Genomic DNA, 17,785 nt, shown 5'->3' with positions numbered 1-17,785 from the left:
AGGAAGGAAGGAAGGAAGGAAGGAAGGAAGGAAGGAAGGAAGGGAGGGAGGGAGGGAGAATAGGGAAGGGAGGGAGGGAGGAAGAATACGGAAGGAAGGGAGGGAGAGAGAATAGGGAAGGAAAGAAGGGAGGGAGGAAGGAAGGGAGGAAGAATATGGAAGGGAGGGAGAATAGGGGAGGGAGGGAGGAAGAGGGAGGAAGAAAGGAGGGAGGGAGAATAGGGAAGGAAGGAAGGAGAGGGAGGGAGGGAAGGAAGGAAGGAAGGAGAAGGAAGGACGGACGTTTTTCTCTTCTACTCTTAAAAAGTTGTGCTGGTTGTTGATATGGTGAAAGAGGAAGTCAGAAGTTTCTTCTGCAGCAGGAGCTGATTGTCCAATGGAGAGACCACCAACCATCTCTCCTCTTATCTGGCCAGTTCCATAACCATGATTAGACATTTACATGGGTGGTTATTTTTTTCCTTTAAGGGCCATACATGAACATACATTTGGCACCTGAACATTAGAGAAGACAGTTGTCTGACATATGGGGAAAGAACCAAGATGATGACTGAAGCCAAATTGGAGGGGACAGATACAGGTATTCATTCACCTGTTTGTCCGGTACAGGTGAAGAAGCTGAAATTAATCCTGAGAATGAAGGCACCCCGTTTCTTTTGGCCCTCTCGGTCATCATCTAGTGCAGGAGTCTCCAAACCTGGCAACTTTAAGATTTGTGGACTTCAACTCCCAGAATTCCATGCTGGCTGGGGAATTCTGAGAGTTGACGTCCACAAGTCTCAAAGTTGCCAAGTTTGGAGACCCCTGGTCTAGTGAAAGGGCTTAAATCCCCAAATCCCCAGCCATCCCAGTCTCATTTCTGGAAAGGGATTCTTTCACCACCACCCCAAAACAGCTGGCAAGCTGACCGTCAACCGGCCCACATCGCTTTTCTCGGCCTGCTGTGGCCCAGCCCAAACGGTCACTCCGAAATCCCTCAGAGCATGGTGGCAGTTTTGCCTTTCGAAGATAAGGCTTGCTTCAGCCTCCTTTTCAGTTCTTGCATGTTGGGGGATTTGGGCCGGACGAGATGGAGGCCCCTCCGTTTCTCCCCGTTGCAATTCCCAATGATCCGACTCAGCTCCTGGCACAGCTGCTGAAAGGCCTCGTGGACCCCTTCGCAGTTCTCCCGCGCGGAGACCTCCGAGTATGGGCAGCCCAGCTCGTTGGCCAGTTGGTGGCCTTCCTTTGTGGACACCTGCCTGGCTCGGAGCAGGTCGCCTTTGTTGGCCATCAGCAGCAAAGGGATGTTGGCGTTGGGGTGAATCTTCCGGATGTGCTGGTGCAACGGGCGGATGACGCGGTAGCTTTCATAGTCCGTGATGGAGTAGACGAAGACGAAGCCGTCAGCCCAATAAATGGACCGGTTTATCTGCTCCTGGCAACAGATGGTGTCGTTCTCATCCTGTCATCGAAAACCAGGAGCAAAGAGTTAAGTTCTGCTTGGCAAAAGATCAAAACCAGATACACACACTGGGCTAGGCCAGAGGTTGTTAAGGAAACCAATTGCTGGGTTAGTGCAGATAGTCGTCGACGTACAACAGTCCATTTTGTGACCGTTCAAAGTTACCACGGCCCTGAAAAAGGTGACTTATGACCGTTTTTCACCCTTACGATCATTCCAGCATCCCCGGGATCACCCAATCAAAATTCAGATGCTTGGCCAACTGGCTCCTCTTTATGATGGGATCCCAGGATCACGTGGGCCCCTTTTGCGACCTTCTGACAAGTCAAGGGGGAAGTCAGATTCACTTAACAACCGGGTTACTACCTTATCAAATGCAGTGATTCACTTAACAACTGTGAGAAGAAAGATCGCAAAATGGGTCAAAACTCCCTTGACCAATGTCTCACTTAACCAGAGGAAATTTGGACTCAATTGTGTAATCCGCACACCATGGTTGACAACCACACCTCACAGAACAAACTTAAGCCAGAGGAAACAAATCACAGCGTAGAGCAGAGGTCTTCAAACTTGGGCCTTTTATGACTTGTGGACTTCAACTCCCAGAATTCCTCCGCCAGACACTGCTGGCTGAGGAATTCTGGGAGTTGAAGTCCACAAGTCATAAAAGGGCCAAGGTTTCCCACCCCTGACCTAGCTGAAATATCTTTCCTCTGACAGCTGTGAGAATCTATGTGCTGAGAGTTTATGGTGTTCCCACAAAGTTCAGATTCTGCTTTTGACCACATTTGACTTGATTTATTTTTTAAAATTTCTGAGCTTTATATTTTTAACCCTATAGTCAACGGTAGGCCCTAAGACAGTGTTTCTCAACCTTGGCGACCGTTGCAATCCTTTGAAACTCAGATGCTGAATCAATATCTACAACAGGGGTCTTCAAACTTGGCCCTTTTATGACTTCAACTCCCAGAATTCCTCAGCCAGCGTGCCTGAAGACCCCTGGGCTAGACATACCTGGGTCCCTTAACTGTTCATTATACAGTTTAGCCTCCCCCCCCAATCATCTATGTTGCTCTACAAGTGGTCCTCAACTTACGACCACAGCTGAGCCCAAAACTTCTGTTACTAAGTGAGATATTTGTCCATTCTTCCTCTTTGACAATGTTGGTATTCTCCTACCATAATAATAATAATAATAATAATAATAATAATAATAATAATAATAATAATAATAATAATAATAATAATAATAATAAAGTTGGAAGGGACCTTGGAGGTCATCTAGTCAAACTCCCTGCTCAGGCAGGAAACCCTATACCTCAGAAAAATGGCTGTCCAATCTCTTCTTAAAAACTTCCAGTGATGGAGCATTCACAACTTTCTGGAGGCAGGTTGTTCCACTGGTTAATTGTTCTAACTGTCAGGAAGTTTCTCCTTAGTTTTAGGTCGCTTCTCTCCTTGATTAGTTTCCATCCATTGCTTCTTGTCCTGCCTTCAGGAACTTTGGAGAACATCTTGACTCCCTCTTCTTTGGGGCAGCCCCTGAGATATTGGAAGACTGCTATCATGTCCCCCCTCGTCCTTCTCTTCATTAAACTGAACATAACCAATTCCAGCAACCGTTCCTTATATATTTTAGCCTCCAGTCCCCTGATCATCTTTGCTGCTGTTCTCTGTACTCTTTCTAGAGTCTCAGCATCTTTTTTACATCGTGGTGACCAAAACTGGATGCCGTATGCCAAGTGTGGCCTTACCAAGGCATTGTAAAGTGGTATTAACCTTTCAAACGATCTTGATTCTATCGCTCTGTTAATGCAGCCTAGCACTATCTTTGTGTTTTGTTCTTTTTCTTTTATTATTTTAAAAAAATGTTTTAAAAAGTGGTGGGAGAGAGCTGCTTCTAAGCAGGCACTGATCTCTCTATTTCTTCCCAGCAAACTAGGGCTGAAACTGTGTTTCTCTCAGACATGCAACTACCTGCTTGCAAAACCCTTGGCTGGAAATTATTGTTTTCAACAGAGCTGAAAACAGCCTGACAGGTGAGGCTCAGCTTACCTGCCGGGGTCTCCTTTGCAAAAGGACAAGATGCCCATTTGCTTAATCCATAAATCACGGCTCTAAAGCTTCAATATCAAGAAAGATGCACAAGGTAAGAGGCTCACAAGCCCTTCCCACCACGGTCTACCTCTTTTTTCCCCCTCTGAAATCAGCAATTATGCCATTATCCCTGCTACTGAAAATTAATCTTGGGACAGAGCCAGTTATGATGTTGGAATTGGGTGGCCTAGAAATTTGGAATGCAAATCAACAAATAAATAAATCTTTCACTGCATGGGTACAAGCCAAGTTCACATCTAGCATCATGCCCTAACAAGGATCCTCCCTTCTTTCCCTCTCCCCCTCTTTCCTTCCTTCTTTCCTCTTTTGCAATGTTTCCCCAACTGGGATGTATTGTCCAGATTTCAGGGATGTCCATAGGATTATAATAATACAATACAATACAATACAATACAATACAACAGAGCTGGAAGGGACCTTGGAGGTCTTCTAGTCCAGGAGAACCTACACCATCTAAGACAGGTGAATGTCTAGTCTCTTCTTAAAGATCTCCAGAGATGGGGTGCCCACGATTTCTGGGGGTAAGCTGTTCCACTGGTTGATTGTCCTCACTGTCAGGAAGTTTCTCCTTAAATCCAGGTTGCTTCCAACCATTGTTTCTCATCCTTCCCTCTGGTGAACAACCTGCCCCCCTCTGCCTTGTGGCAGTCCCTCAGATACTGGAACACTGCTATCATGTCTCCCCTATTTCTTCTTTTCTCTAGACTAGCCAAACCCAAGTCCCACAGCCGTTCTTCATATGTTTTGGTCTCCAGGCGTTTGATCATCTTAGTTGCTCTTCTCTGATTTTTTTCCAAACTCTCAACCTCTTTTTTGTGATATAGTAATAATAATATAATAATAATAAAGTTGGAAAGGACCTTGGAGGTCATCGAGTCCAACCCCCTGCTCAGGCAGGAAACCCTACACCATTTTGGACAAATAGCTGTCCAGTCTCTTCTTAAAAACTTCCAGTGTTGGAGCATTCACAGCTTCTGGAGGCTGTCAGGAAGTTTCTCCTTAGTTCTAGGTTGCTTCTCTCCTTGATTAATTTCCATCCGTTGCTTCTTGTCCTGCCCTCAGGCGCTTTGGAGAATAGCTTGACTCCTTCTTCTTTGGGGCAGCCCCTGAGATATTGGAACACTGCTATCATGTCCCCCCTCGTCCTTCTCTTCATTAAACTAGACATACCCAATTCCAGCAGCCTTTCCTTATATGCTTTAGCCTCCAGTCGCCTAATCATCTTTGTTGCTCTTCTCTGCACTCTTTCTAGAGTCTCAACATCTTTTTTACATCATGGTGACAAAAACTGGATGCAGTATTCCAAGTGTGGCCTTACCAAGGCATTGTAAAGTAGTATTAATATTTCACGTAATCTTGATTCTATCCCTCTGTTAATGCAGCCCAGCACTGTGTTGGCTTTTTTAGCATCTGCAGCACACTGCTGGCTCATATTTAGGTGATTGTCTACTAGGACTCCAAGGTCCCTCTCACAGTTACTACTATTGAGCATGGTGCCACCTATGCTGTACTTGTGCATTTGGTTTTTCTTGCCTAAATGTAGAACCTTTCTTTTTTCACCATTGAATTTCATTTTGTTAGATAGCGCCCAGTGTTCAAATATCCTAAGCCTGTCTTCTGGAGTGTTGGCTATTCCAGCCAGCTTGGTGTCGTCTGCCAATTCGATGATTTCCCATCTATCCCCTCGTCCAAATCTGTTGATGAAGATGTTGAAGAGCACTGGACCCAGAACAGAGCCCTGGGGCACCCCACTACACACTTCCCTCCATGTAAATGCGGTTCCATTGAGGACCACACGCTGAGTACGGCTGGTCAGCCTGCTACGGATCCATCTGGTGGTGATGCTGTCTAACCCGCATTTTTCCATCTTATCAAGTAGTAGGTTGTGATCTACTTTATCAAATGCCTTACTGAAGTCCCAATAAGTTATATTTGGTCAGAAAAATCAAGATGGTGGTCACGATGCTGGAGACGCAGCTATGCCCATATTCAGGTATGTTATAGAGTTTTCACTGCACCTTTGTGGCCACTACAGGTAAGTCCCCGAATTACGAGCACAACTGAGCTCAGAATTTATGTTGCTAAGTGAGAAATTTGTTAAGTGAGTACTGCCCCTTTTTACTACTTTTCTTGCCACACTTCAATCACTGCAGTTGTTAATTTAGTAACACAGTTGTTAAGTGAATCTGGTTTCCCCATTGATTTTGCTTGTCAGAAGGTTGCAAAAGGGGATTACGTGACTCCGGGACACTGCGACCGTCGTAAAGATGAACCGTCTATCAAGCATCCAAACGTAAATCACATGACCCTGGGGATGCTGAAATAGTCATATGTGCAAAACCCAGTCATAACTCATATTTTTCAGCACTGTTGTAACTTTGGTCACTAAATGAGCTGTCCTTAAGTCGAGGACACCCTGTATTTCGATCACATCCTATGGATACCTTGGCTGCATTTCTTAAAAGATCAAATTTTATTTGGAATAACGCTTTATACCTCCAGAGAAACAAATGGGGTGTCCTGGACTTGCAAGGAAATCTGTTCTCCATCAATGGTGAATTTTCTGGAGTATAAAGCACCTAAAGAAAGAAAGAAAAAAAGAAAAGCAAGAAGATAATTAATAGATCAGAGATAGCGTGTATTTATTTGACTCTCCGCCAGTTTTGCCCCAAAGAGTCCCCTCACTCTTATAAGTAATGATGCATAGTATTTTAAAGGATTTCACTTTGCTTGCTTCTAATGCAAGAACGTTCTGAGTTGGGAAGCCCATAAGTTTAATACATTATTATTCATTATTATTGTATAATTACTAAAGTATTATTATTAATCCATTATTATTAATACAGGTAGGCCTCAACTTATGATCACAATTGAGCCCAAAATTACCGTTGCCTAAGCAAGACAGTTGAGTTTTGCCCCATTTTATGACCTTTCTTGCCAGAGTTGTTGAGCGAATCACTGCAATTGTTAAGGGAATCTCGCGTCCCCATTGACTTTGATTGTCAGAAGAACTCAATGGGGGATCACGTGACCTTGGGACACGGCGACCGTCATAAGAATGAGTCAGTTGCCGAGCGCCCAAATTTTGATCATGTGACCCTGGGGATGCTGCCACGGTCATAAGTCTGGAAAATGGTCATAAGTCACTTTTTTCTGCCCCAGTGTAACTTGGGTCACTAAATGAATGGTTGTAAGTAACGGTTATAGCTACTAGTGGTAGTAATTTTCCCTTTCCTTTCCCTTCCCGATATTTTCTCCTAAATCCAATCTGAATCTCCTTCCAGGGAATTCAGATAAGATAACCTTTATTGTCATTTTTTTTACTGTGGGCACAATGGCACACATCAAAAATGAAATTTAGTTGCCTGCTCTCAAAGTGAAACACATACATGACGCAAACCTAAACATACTATGAACAACATATGTATAGACCCACACCCCTAAGAGGCAAGTAGGGAAGAGAAGAAAGGGAGAAAGAAGGTAGAAAAGGAGTGTGGATACAGTGAAAGGGGAAATGGGCGAGCAACACCAAAAGCCATGTGTATGTATTTATTTCATTTTATTAAAAGTATCTTATATATGAATGTAAAAAGAATGAATGTTAACATCTGATAAATATCACAGTATATGTATGGGGGAGAGTTTGGAAAAATAAAAAATTATTTTAAAAAAAAGGATGCAGCTGATCCGGAACCGTTGACGTCAACGGACCCAAACTTTAGCCCACCGTCTGTCCTCCTGAACCACATCCAATTTCACAGAGTGAATTAAATGACCTGGTCAGGGATTTGGAATTTGGCTCCATATTACAACAGTGGAACCTTGTCATTTAATCTGAGCTTGTTAGAGCTTGTCAGTTTTTCATGCAAAAAGCATGAAAATGTTACATGAAAAACCAATAAATGAATGTAAAGTTATGTTATTGGTATCAACAAAAAGATAAATTTATATAAAAAAAACCCACACCTCTACATATATGTAGCAAATAAATATCAAATACTGTCCATCTTGAATATATAACGGAAGGAGGAAGCTTGAGAGTTCACAAGGTTAATGCTGTATGGAATGAAACTCTGGCTGAATCTGGATGTTCTGCTATGGGTACCACGAAGTCCCCCCCCCCAGAAGGTAACAGGGAATACAGGTCGTGAAGAGGATGTGTCGTGTCCCAGATAATCTTGCGGACCCTGCTCAAGCAACGCTTATGTGCCATGTCCTGGATGGGAGGGAGGGAGCTGCCAATGATCTTTTTGGCCGTCCTCACCACTCTCTGCACCGTAATTCAGTAAGTCCATAATTCAGCTCCTGCCTCGGGGGTGAAGAGCACAACCTAATCCCAGCCACTCTATCTTTTAAACTTCTTTTTAATTTTTTTCCTTTTCACACGGGACCAATTATCATTTTTAACTTACACTTAGTCCTGCCGCACTAATCACAGCCTGACTATCTTTGGTCCAGGAGAGTCAAAGATATTTTTTTCCTAGCAAAATCAACCAACAGTCTGATTTGGGCTGCTTAACTAATTTATCATCACGAAACTTTTTATGGATGACTGTGCAAATGTTTTAACTCCAGTCAGTCTACTGTTGCTAACAATAAAATACTCAAAAGCAGAGGGGGGGGGGAGTATTTGAATAATTACATTTCATAAAATGAAACTAGGTAAAAGGTTTTTAGAGATGCTGTTATGGAATATTAAATAAGCCAGAGTGTAGACTTTTACCCAACTGAGTTAAAAGTCAGTTTCCAGGGATCTTCCTGCAGGAATATGACAAATTGTGCATTATCCTTTGGACTTTGCTCCTTCACCAGTCAACATTGATGACCTTCAGATGTGTGGCTGGCTGGGGAATTCTGGGAGATGAGGCCCAACATGGCTGGCTGGAGAATTCTGGGAGTTGAGATCCACAAATCTGAAAGTCACCAAAGCTGAGAAACATTGATCTAAACTCATCTTTAAAAACTACCTGAAGTCTTTGCAAAACTGGGTTGTGCAAACTGCCTCTATTGTGGTTTGTTGAAAAATCTCTGCTCAACTGGGTGGCCAGGAATGGGAACAAATGCACCGAAATGTTTACAGGGAGCCAACTCTCTGGAGCCGAGTTTCCATTGTGTCACAAGGCCATGCCAAAAATACTCATGATAAAGAGCATCGCACAAGAGCCTCTGTGTGTAGAACGCACCACCCTGCAGCTCAGCTAACTAACTTTGAAAGGTCACATTCAGTGGTTCTGAGATCACACCTGCCAGCTCCTTTTCAACCCTGGGAAGTAATCCATCTGGTCCTGGTGATCTGAACTTATTTAGAATGGATGTGGGAAGTCCTCAGCTTACAGCCATTCATTTAGTGACTGTTCAAAGTTATAAAGGCATCAAAAAAGTGGCTTACGACCGTTGCAGCAAGTCCCACGGTCACGCGATCAAAATTCAGATATTTGGCAACTGGTGCATATTTATGACGGTCGCAGTATCCCGGGGTCATGTGATCCCCTTTTGCCACCTCCTGCAAGCAAAGCCAATGGGGAAGTCGGATTCACTGAACAGCCACGTTGCTCACTTATGAACTGCAGTGACTCACTTAACAACTGTGGCAAGAAAGGTCGTAAAATGGGACAAGACTCACTTAACAACGGTCTTGCTGAGCAGGAGAAATTTAGAAAGGTCGTAAAATGGGACAAGACTCACTTAACAACTGTCTTGCTGAGCAGCAGAAATGTTGGGCTTGTTGTGGTCATAACCTGAGGATTACTGAAGGTCCATTCTATGCTGGCTGGGGAATTCTGGGAGTTGAAGTCCACACCTCTTGAAGTTACCAGGGTTGAGAAACTAGGACAGACCTGGGCACTTTATGGCCCCCAGGCCACATCCAGCCCTTGGGCTGTCCCTGTTCAGCTTGTGTGAGGTCACTCATAAAGATAAGATAAGATAAGATAAGATAAGATAAGATAAGATAAGATAAGATAAGATAAGATAAGATAACCTTTATTGTCATTTTTCTACTGTGGGCACAACGGCACACATCAAAAATGAAACTTAGTTGCCCGCGCTCAAAGTGAAACACATATATGACACACAGCTAAACATACTATGAACAACATATGTATATAGACCCACACCCCTACATATACGTAGCAAATAAATATCAAATACTGTCCATCTTGAATATATAACGGAAGGAGGAAGCTTGAGAGTTCACAAGGTTAATGCTGTATGGAATGAAACTATAGCTCAGTGGTTCTCAACCGGTGGGTTGGGACCCCATTTGGGGTCGAACGACCATTTCACGGGGGTCGCCAAACAAGGCTGTCCGCCATTTTTCCCCCTTTTCTTTGGCCACGCCCCTGGCACCCGGTGATGTATAAGTGGTTGGGGGTCACCACAACATGGGGAACTGTATTATGGGGTCGCGGCATTAGAAAGGTTGAGAACCATTGCTATAGCTGAATCTGGATGTTCTGCTATGGATACCACAAAGTCCCCTCCCCCCAGAAGGTAACAAGGAAAACAGGTCGTGGAGAGGATGTGTCGTGTCCCAGATAATCTTACGGACCTTGCTCAAGCAACGCTTCTGTGCCATGTCCTGGATGGGAGGGAGGGAACGGCCAATGATCTTTCCTGCCGTCCTCACCACTCTGCACCGCCTTCAGAAATCAACGGTAAATACGCGTCCGCCGTGCACACAATACGACTGTATTGTTTTTATTTTGAAAATGACTGCTTTTTTTTTTTTTAATCTACTGCCTGCATTCCTGCCCACTTTCGCCTCTTCGCAGTTATATTGGTTCACCCACCACGACACTCTCAGTTTCTCATCTGGCTCCTTCATTGCCCATCACTGTTTTAGGGTGAGAAAAAATCTTTTTATGACACTGTTGTTGGTTCTATAGCAGCCAGAATCATCTGATGGGAAAGTACAGGTAGTCCTCAATCTACGGCCACGACTGAGCCGAACATTTTTGTTGCTAAGTGAGCCAGGGGTTAAGTGAGTTTTGCCTGATTTTGCAAACTTTCTTGTCACAGTCGTTAAGCGAATCACTGCAGCTGGTAAGTTGGTTGTGAAGTGAATCCGGCCTCCCCCTGGACTTTAGTTGTCAGAAGGTCGCAAAAGGGGATCGGGTGACTCCCGGGGGACAACGGCGACCATCATAAGTAGGAGTCAGTTGTGCCAGCATCTGAATTTTGATCATGTGACTCTGGGGACACTGCAACAGTTGCAAGTCTGAAAAATGGTTGTTAAGTCACATTTTCCAGTACCGTCGTAACTTTGAACGGCCACTAAACAAACTGTTGTAATTCAGGGACCATCTGCAGTCGCTTTTCCCAGCAGTTTTTTTGTAACCAGTGGAACAGCTTGCCACCAGAAATCGTGGGCGCCCCATCACTGGAGATTTTAAAGAAGAGGTAGCCAGACAGTCACTTGTCTGAGATGGTATGGGTTCTCCTGCTCAAGCACGGGGCTGGACTAGAAGACCTCCCAAGGTCCCTTCCAGCTTCTATTCTATTCTATTCTATTCTATTCTATTCTATTCTATTCTATTCTATATAAACATTCTACCCTATCCTATCCTACCCTATCCTATCCTATTCCTTCAGAAATCGTGGGTGCTCCATCACTGGAGATTTTTAAGAAGAGGCTAGGCAGTTACTTGTCTGAGATGGCATAGGTTCTCCTGCTTGATCAGGGGGCTGGACTAGAAGACCTCCAAGATCCCTTCCAGCTCTATTCTATTCTATTCATCCTTTGTTTTACATTATGAACATATTACTTCCTAGGGTAATATTGGCGTAGAGGTAAGTCCTCGATTTACAAACACCATGGGGACCAAAATTTCTGTTGCTAAGCAAAGTGGTTGTTAATAGCGTTGTACCTGATTTGATGACGTCCAAATTTGGATCCTGGGGAAGGCTGCAAGGATCGTTAAGGGTGAAAAATGGCCAGAAGTCAGTTTTTTTCAATGCTGTTGTAACTTCAAACGGCCACTAAGCGAACTGTTGAAGCCAAGGACTACCTGCGTAGAAATGCTGTTCCTAACCTTACGTTAATCAAGTGTAACTCCAAAGCCAAGATCTCTTGGGCTGCACTGGCCTTTGTAAAGCAGAGACCCTCCTATCCTATCAGCTGGAGGCCCCCAGCAATGCCAATTCGTAACAGCATTTATTATTTTGCATTCAGCCAGTCCCTTTTTCTCCTAGTGCAGGGGTCTGCAACCTTGACAACTTTAAGACTTGTGGACTTCAGTTCCCAGAATTCCTCAGCCAGCTATGCTGGCTGAAGAATTCTGGGAGCTGAAGTCCACAAGTCTTAAAGTTGTCAAGGTTGCAGACCCCTGAGCTAGTGTAAACATCTGTCAGCCCTTGGAAACAGATGAAAAGCAGAGCAGGACTTCTGCACCCTTAATAGTTGCTAAGAGTGGAAACTTCAACAGACACAAGGATGTTAGGCAGCCCTAAAATAAATAGGTTCTGGGGCAGCATGGTTAAAAAAACACCCACAGTCTGGTATTCTTCTGCATCAAAGTAATTTAAACGATCACAATTAGCAGCAGAATTTCTGTTGCTAAGCAAGGCTGATCTTAAGGAAGCCGGGCTCAATTTCACAATCTTTTTTTTTTTTCTGCCCAGGATGCTACACAAATCACAGCAGTTGTAAAGGGAATCACACAGTTAAGCAAATGTAGCTTGCCGCATGCATCCTCCCCTTGTTGGAAGCCAGCTGAGAGGGACACAAACAGTGGTCACAGGACCCTAGGAGGCTACTGTAAATACACGCCTGAATTTTGATCCTGTGGCCCCAGGGATGGTTGTGAGGACCAGTTCCAAGTCACACTTTTCTCTGTGCCTCTGTAACATCAAGCGGTCTAAAACAAATGGCTATAAGTGGAGGACTACATACATTTTGATGGGAGTTCCTATGTCAACTTCCTATGTCAGTTTCAACCAGCTGGTTCGCACCACTTCGGCAGAACCAGTAGCTAATTTTTTGTTGCCCAGGCCCAGAATGGACTTCTGGAAGCGGCATCCACACAGAGAACTGATTGTTCACATATCTGAATACTACCACTGGTTTCAATCCATAGGCCCCAGGAATGCTGCGGATCCCCACCTACTGGAAGTGAAACCATGGGATCAGTGGTGGGTTTCAAATAGATGAACAACCGGTTCTCTGTGTGGATGCCGCTTCCGGAAGTCCATTCTGGGCCTGGGCAACAAAAAAGTAGTTACCGGTTCTGCCGAACTGGTGAGAACCGACTGAATCCCACCACTGCATGGGATGAACAGTTAAGGCAGGGGTCTTCAAACTTGGCCCTTTTATGACTTGTGGACTTCAACTTCCAGAATTCCTCAGCCAGTGTGCCACAAGTCCACAAGTCATAAAAGGGCCAAGTTTGAAGACCTCTGAGTTAAGGGAACTAGTTATTTCTAGCCTAAAAAGGGGAAAGGTTAGGAGCGATGTGATATCTGTCTTCCAGTACTTAAGGGGCTGTAATAGAGAAGAGGGGGTCCACCTGAGAGCAGGACGAGAAGTAATGGGTGGAAGACCATTAAAAAGATACCCAACCTAGAAGTAAGGAGAAAGTTCCTAACAGCGAGGACAATTAACCAGTGGAACAGCTTTGCCTTCAGAAATTGTGGGTGCTCCATCACTGGAAATTTTTAAAGAAGAGACTAGATCAGGGGTAGGCAACCTTGGCGCTTTTATGACTTGTGGACTTCAATACCCAGAATTCCTGAATCAACCATGCTGACTCAGGAATTCTGGGAGTTGAAGGTCCACAAGTCATAAAAGAGCCAAGGTTGCCTACCCCTGGACTAGACAGTCTCTTCTCTGAAACGGTAGGTTCTCCTGCTTGAGCAGGGGGCTGGACTAGAAGACCTCCATGGTCCCTTCCAGCTCTATTCTATTCCTGACAGTGAGAACAATTAATCAATGGAATGGTTTGCCTCTGAAAGTTGTGGGTGCTGTTCTATCACTGGAGGTTTTCGAGAAGAGATTGAACAACCACTTGATCGGGATGGTATAAATTCTCCTGCTTTGACGTTGTTGGGCTAGAAGACCTCCTTATGATTCTATGAGATGAGAAGAGACCCTAAAGTTGGTGTTCTGAGGGGGTCTCCCTTCTTCTAAAACAGATGGCACTCAAGGCAAGGGGAAGGTCTCTTGGAGACTCATAAGAACCTTATTGTTCCAAAGGGCCTTGAGGTTTTGAATACAATTGAGCTCCTGAGTGCCAGGAATATTATTTTCATTGCAATGTTGGAACTCTAAGGATATGTTGTTGTTCTTTCATTATCTATTAGGGCCCTTGTTCCTTTTTTGCCTGCTAAGTGGGTTAGGACAGGAGTGGGGAAACCTTGGCTCTTTTAGGACTTGTGGACTTCAGCTGCTGGCTCAGGAATTCTGGGCCACAAGTCATAAAAGAGCCAAGGTTTCCCCACCTGTGGGTTAGGGCTAACTTTAAGGTTAGGGTCATCAGCTGTTGGTTGACCACTACAAATTTATGTTCCCACACCATCATCATTACAAGGGTATCCAACCAAGGCATGACACTGAGAACAGGCAAAAGCTTTTTGGATATGAAATTTCAACACTGGCAGCAGGCAAAAAAACAAAGAAAAAAAGGAACAAGATTGTATTGAAGTTTTATTGATGTTATTGCATGAGCTGCAGCTGTTGCTTCTATAAACGGCTGAGAGTTCCTTTGTCTGCAGCCGTTAATAAATTCATTTAAACCAATAAGCAGTTTCCCCAATTTGCAGACCTATCCATTTCATTGCTTCCTTATTTCCAGAGAGCTGATTTGTCAAATTTGCATTTTAGTAGCCATTTTTCTTACTCCACATAGTCTTCTCAAACCACTGTAAGGCAGTCCCCAATTTACGATCACAACTGGGCCCAAAATGTCTGTTAAGTGAGACATTTGTTGGCATGAAATGTGTGCATGCATTGTGAGGTGCACAGATGAGTCATGTATGTGCTATGTGGACCCGAGTTACAACAGGTAGCCAGTTGGGGAATGCGTGGTGTAGGGTAGTTTCTAAGAGTTTAGTTAAAGTGAGTAGGTTCATACTATTCCCACATTTTTAATGAAATTTCATATTACATTTTTCTGCACAGAAGGGGCCCAGAAAAGTAAAATAAGATGCCATACAGGTAGTCCTCAACTTATGACCACAACTGAGCTCGCTTGTCAGAAGGTTGCAAAAGGGGATCATGTGACCCCGACACACTGTGGCCATCGTAAACATGAGCCAGTTGCCAAACATCTGAATTTTTATCACATGGGGATGCTGCAAAGCTCGTAACTGTGAAAAAGGGCCGTGAGTCACTTCTTCAGTGCCATTGTAACTTTGAACGGTCACAAAAGGAACTTTTATAAATCAAGGACGACCTAATTGGTTTTTTTTTTCCCTCTACATTATTATCATGAAGGAATGCAAAGGCCCTCTGTATTTGGACTGCAAAAATCTTGACAATCATTCAATAAATGTTTCTCAATGCTGGTCACTTTAAGGCGTCTGGACCAAGTCCCAGAATATAAAAGGGCAATTTAAACCACTGCATAACTAACATTCCCCTTTACTGTAGAATAGTGTTTCTCAATCTCAGCAACTTTAAGATGGGTGGACTTCCAACTCCCAGAATTCCCCAGCCAGCTGTGCTGGCTAGGGAATTCTGGGAGTTAAAGTCCACCCATCTTAAAGTTGCTGAGATTGAGAAACATTGCCTGGCTTAACGTAATGGTGAAAGCAGTTACCTTTTTTTTTCCAGGTTTACACTGAAGACAGAAGGCCTCTTCCAGCTGGGTTTGTGTGAGCTGCAAAACACTTCTCCCCAATCCTCTCTGAGTGGTGCATTTTCCTAAAGTATTTTCCAACTGCAAACAGTTTTACAGATCTTCGTTCTTAATGTTGAATTTACAAGCGTTCCCAAGCGTACTTTACTCTTAGGAAAGCTGGAATTTCTATTGCAAAGAGGATCAAGCTGTTGCTTACTGCCCAGCGAGACACACAGATTGGATTTGGGGCAATTCAGGTGACAAAAGCCCCCTCCCTTAAAACTCAGAGCCCACCCCCCTTCTCCCTTTTTCATACCACTAGAAGCAAACAGAAGCCTCTCTTTTGAAGCTGCTCTTTTGAACAGGCTTTCAGTCCCGTTCTTCGTGGAACAGAGATGGCCTCTGTTTGTTCAGTGGCTGCATGGCAGGATCCTTTGATCTTTTGTTTTTCTAATTAAAACTGGGTCTGGGGAAAGTCATCTCTCAGCTCCCTCCCAATGGAGGCAATGCTGCCTTAAAAAAACAGGTCCCTCCTCTATGGAGGGAACAGGCTGAAAATCACAGAGCTTTGATTTACGACTATCGTTGCTCGTGATGATGATGATCGGAAAGCAGAATAATTTGAAAATGGGACATTTCTGAATCCCTAGAAACAGACCCCCCCACCCTCCTCTGGACTGGCTCCGTTCTCTTCCCAGATGCTGGGAGTTGCCACCCACTCGCCCTTCCAATCTCTGGATCCAGACAGACACAGGCACCACTGGTTGCCATCAAAACCCACAAGGCAGCAGCTGGACGTACCCGTGTTGGCTTCGTAGTCTCCGATGAACCTCTTGGTGAGAAACCGCACAACAAGGGCTGCAAAACAAGAGAAAAGACCGGCGTGTTTAATGAGCCCAGAAATGGCCACGCAGGAAAAAAAGAGGGGCCATTAAATGTGCCTGTTCTGTCTCATTATCCCATGAATTTCATTGTGTGTGTGTGTGTGTGTGTGTGTGTGTGTTGGAAACTCCTCTGGCTGGCTGATTCAGTAGATTGTCCCACCGTGTTGCAAATGCAAACATTAAGATGCCTGTTCTTAAACCATCCATGGCATATTTAAAAAGAAAAACTTAATTAGGATTATTTAGGACTCTTATATGGATCAGGAACCAGCCTTGCAGGGAAAGCAAGGCAAAAAAAGTCAAGATGGTGGAATTGAAGCCCCACCCATTATTATGTGTACAGTAGTCCTCGACTTACAGCCACAGTTCAGCCCAAAATTCCTCTTGCTAAGTGAAACAGTTAAGTGAGTTTTGCCCAAGTTTACGACCTTTCTTGCCACAGCTGTTAAGTGAATCCCTGCAGTCATTAAGTTAGCAATACGGTCGCAAGGCTTCCCCCTTGACTTTGCTTGTCAGAAGATCGCAAAAGGTGATCACAGGATCCCGGGACACTGTGACCGTCATAAATATGAGTCAGTTGCCAAGTGTCTGAATTGTCATCATGAGTCCATGGGGATGCTGCAATGGTCGTAAGTGTGAAAAACAGTCCTAAGTCACTTTTTTCAGCGCTGTTGTAACTTCGAACAGACTACCTTGAACAGGCTTAGACTCCACCCTGACAAGACCGAGTGGCTCTGGGTCTTGCCCCCCAAGGGTCATCCTGATGGGCCATCATTAGTCCTGGGGGGGGGGTAAATTTACCTCCCTCAGTGCAGGCACGCAACTTGGGTGTCCTCCTGGACTCACAGCTAAATTTGGAACAACATCTATCGGCTGTGGCCAGGGGGACCTTTGCCCAGGTTCGCCTGGTGCACCAGTTACGGCCTTATTTGGACCGGGAGGCTCTACTCACGGTTACTCATGCCCTTGTCACCTCAAGACTGGATTACTGTAATGCGCTCTACATGGGCCTACCCTTGAAGAGTGTTCGGAGGCTGCAGTTGGTTCAGAATGCAGCCGCGAGAGTGATTGTGGGCGCGCCAAGGTACACCAACGTGTCACCTATCCTCCGCGAGCTGCACTGGCTTCCTGTGGGTCTCCGGATGCAATTCAAGGTGTTGGTTATTACCTTTAAAGCCCTTCATGGCTTAGGACCAGGTTACTTACAGGACCGCATACTGCCGCATAGTTCCCAGAGACCGGTGAGGTCCCACAGATTGGGCCTCCTTCAGGTCCCGTCGGCCAGACAATGTCGGCTGGCGGGTCCTCGGGGAAGGGCCTTTTCTGTGGTGGCTCCGACGTGGTGGAATCAACTTCCCCCCAAGATTCGAACTACTCCCACCTTGCCGGCCTTTAAGAAAGCCATTAAAACTCTCCTGTTCTGGCAGGCCTGGGGTTGATGTCCCCGGGGGGGCGGGATACGATTGGGACATGCTGTATGAATGCACTTATTTTTATTGTTATATTTATTGTTTTAATTTTGTAGGCCGCCCTGAGTCCCTAGGGATTGTTCTAGCTTCAGT

The 17,785-nt window shown here is 44.7% G+C and overlaps 1 protein-coding gene across 1 annotated transcript in view; it reads right to left on the bottom strand.

The window, feature by feature from the left end:
• Window positions 1–203: 203 nt before the first annotated feature.
• LOC120299626 (ras-like protein family member 11A-like) overlaps window positions 204–17,785 on the bottom strand; it is a 31,913-nt gene continuing 14,331 nt past the window's right edge. Inside the window, exons 2-4 of the mRNA XM_039324610.1 lie at window positions 16,141–16,197; window positions 6,059–6,141; window positions 204–1,444 (exon numbers count right to left, since the gene is read on the bottom strand). Of these exons, the coding sequence (XP_039180544.1) occupies window positions 977–1,444; window positions 6,059–6,141; window positions 16,141–16,197 (608 nt within the window). The 3' untranslated portion in view covers window positions 204–976. The remainder of the gene's footprint in view (window positions 1,445–6,058; window positions 6,142–16,140; window positions 16,198–17,785) is intronic.

The sequence above is a fragment of the Crotalus tigris genome, unplaced genomic scaffold (genome assembly GCF_016545835.1).
Source record: "Crotalus tigris isolate CLP2741 ecotype Arizona unplaced genomic scaffold, ASM1654583v1 scf7180000024303.721469, whole genome shotgun sequence".
NCBI lineage: Eukaryota > Metazoa > Chordata > Lepidosauria > Squamata > Viperidae > Crotalus > Crotalus tigris.
This window is presented reverse-complemented; position numbering and strand designations above follow the sequence as displayed.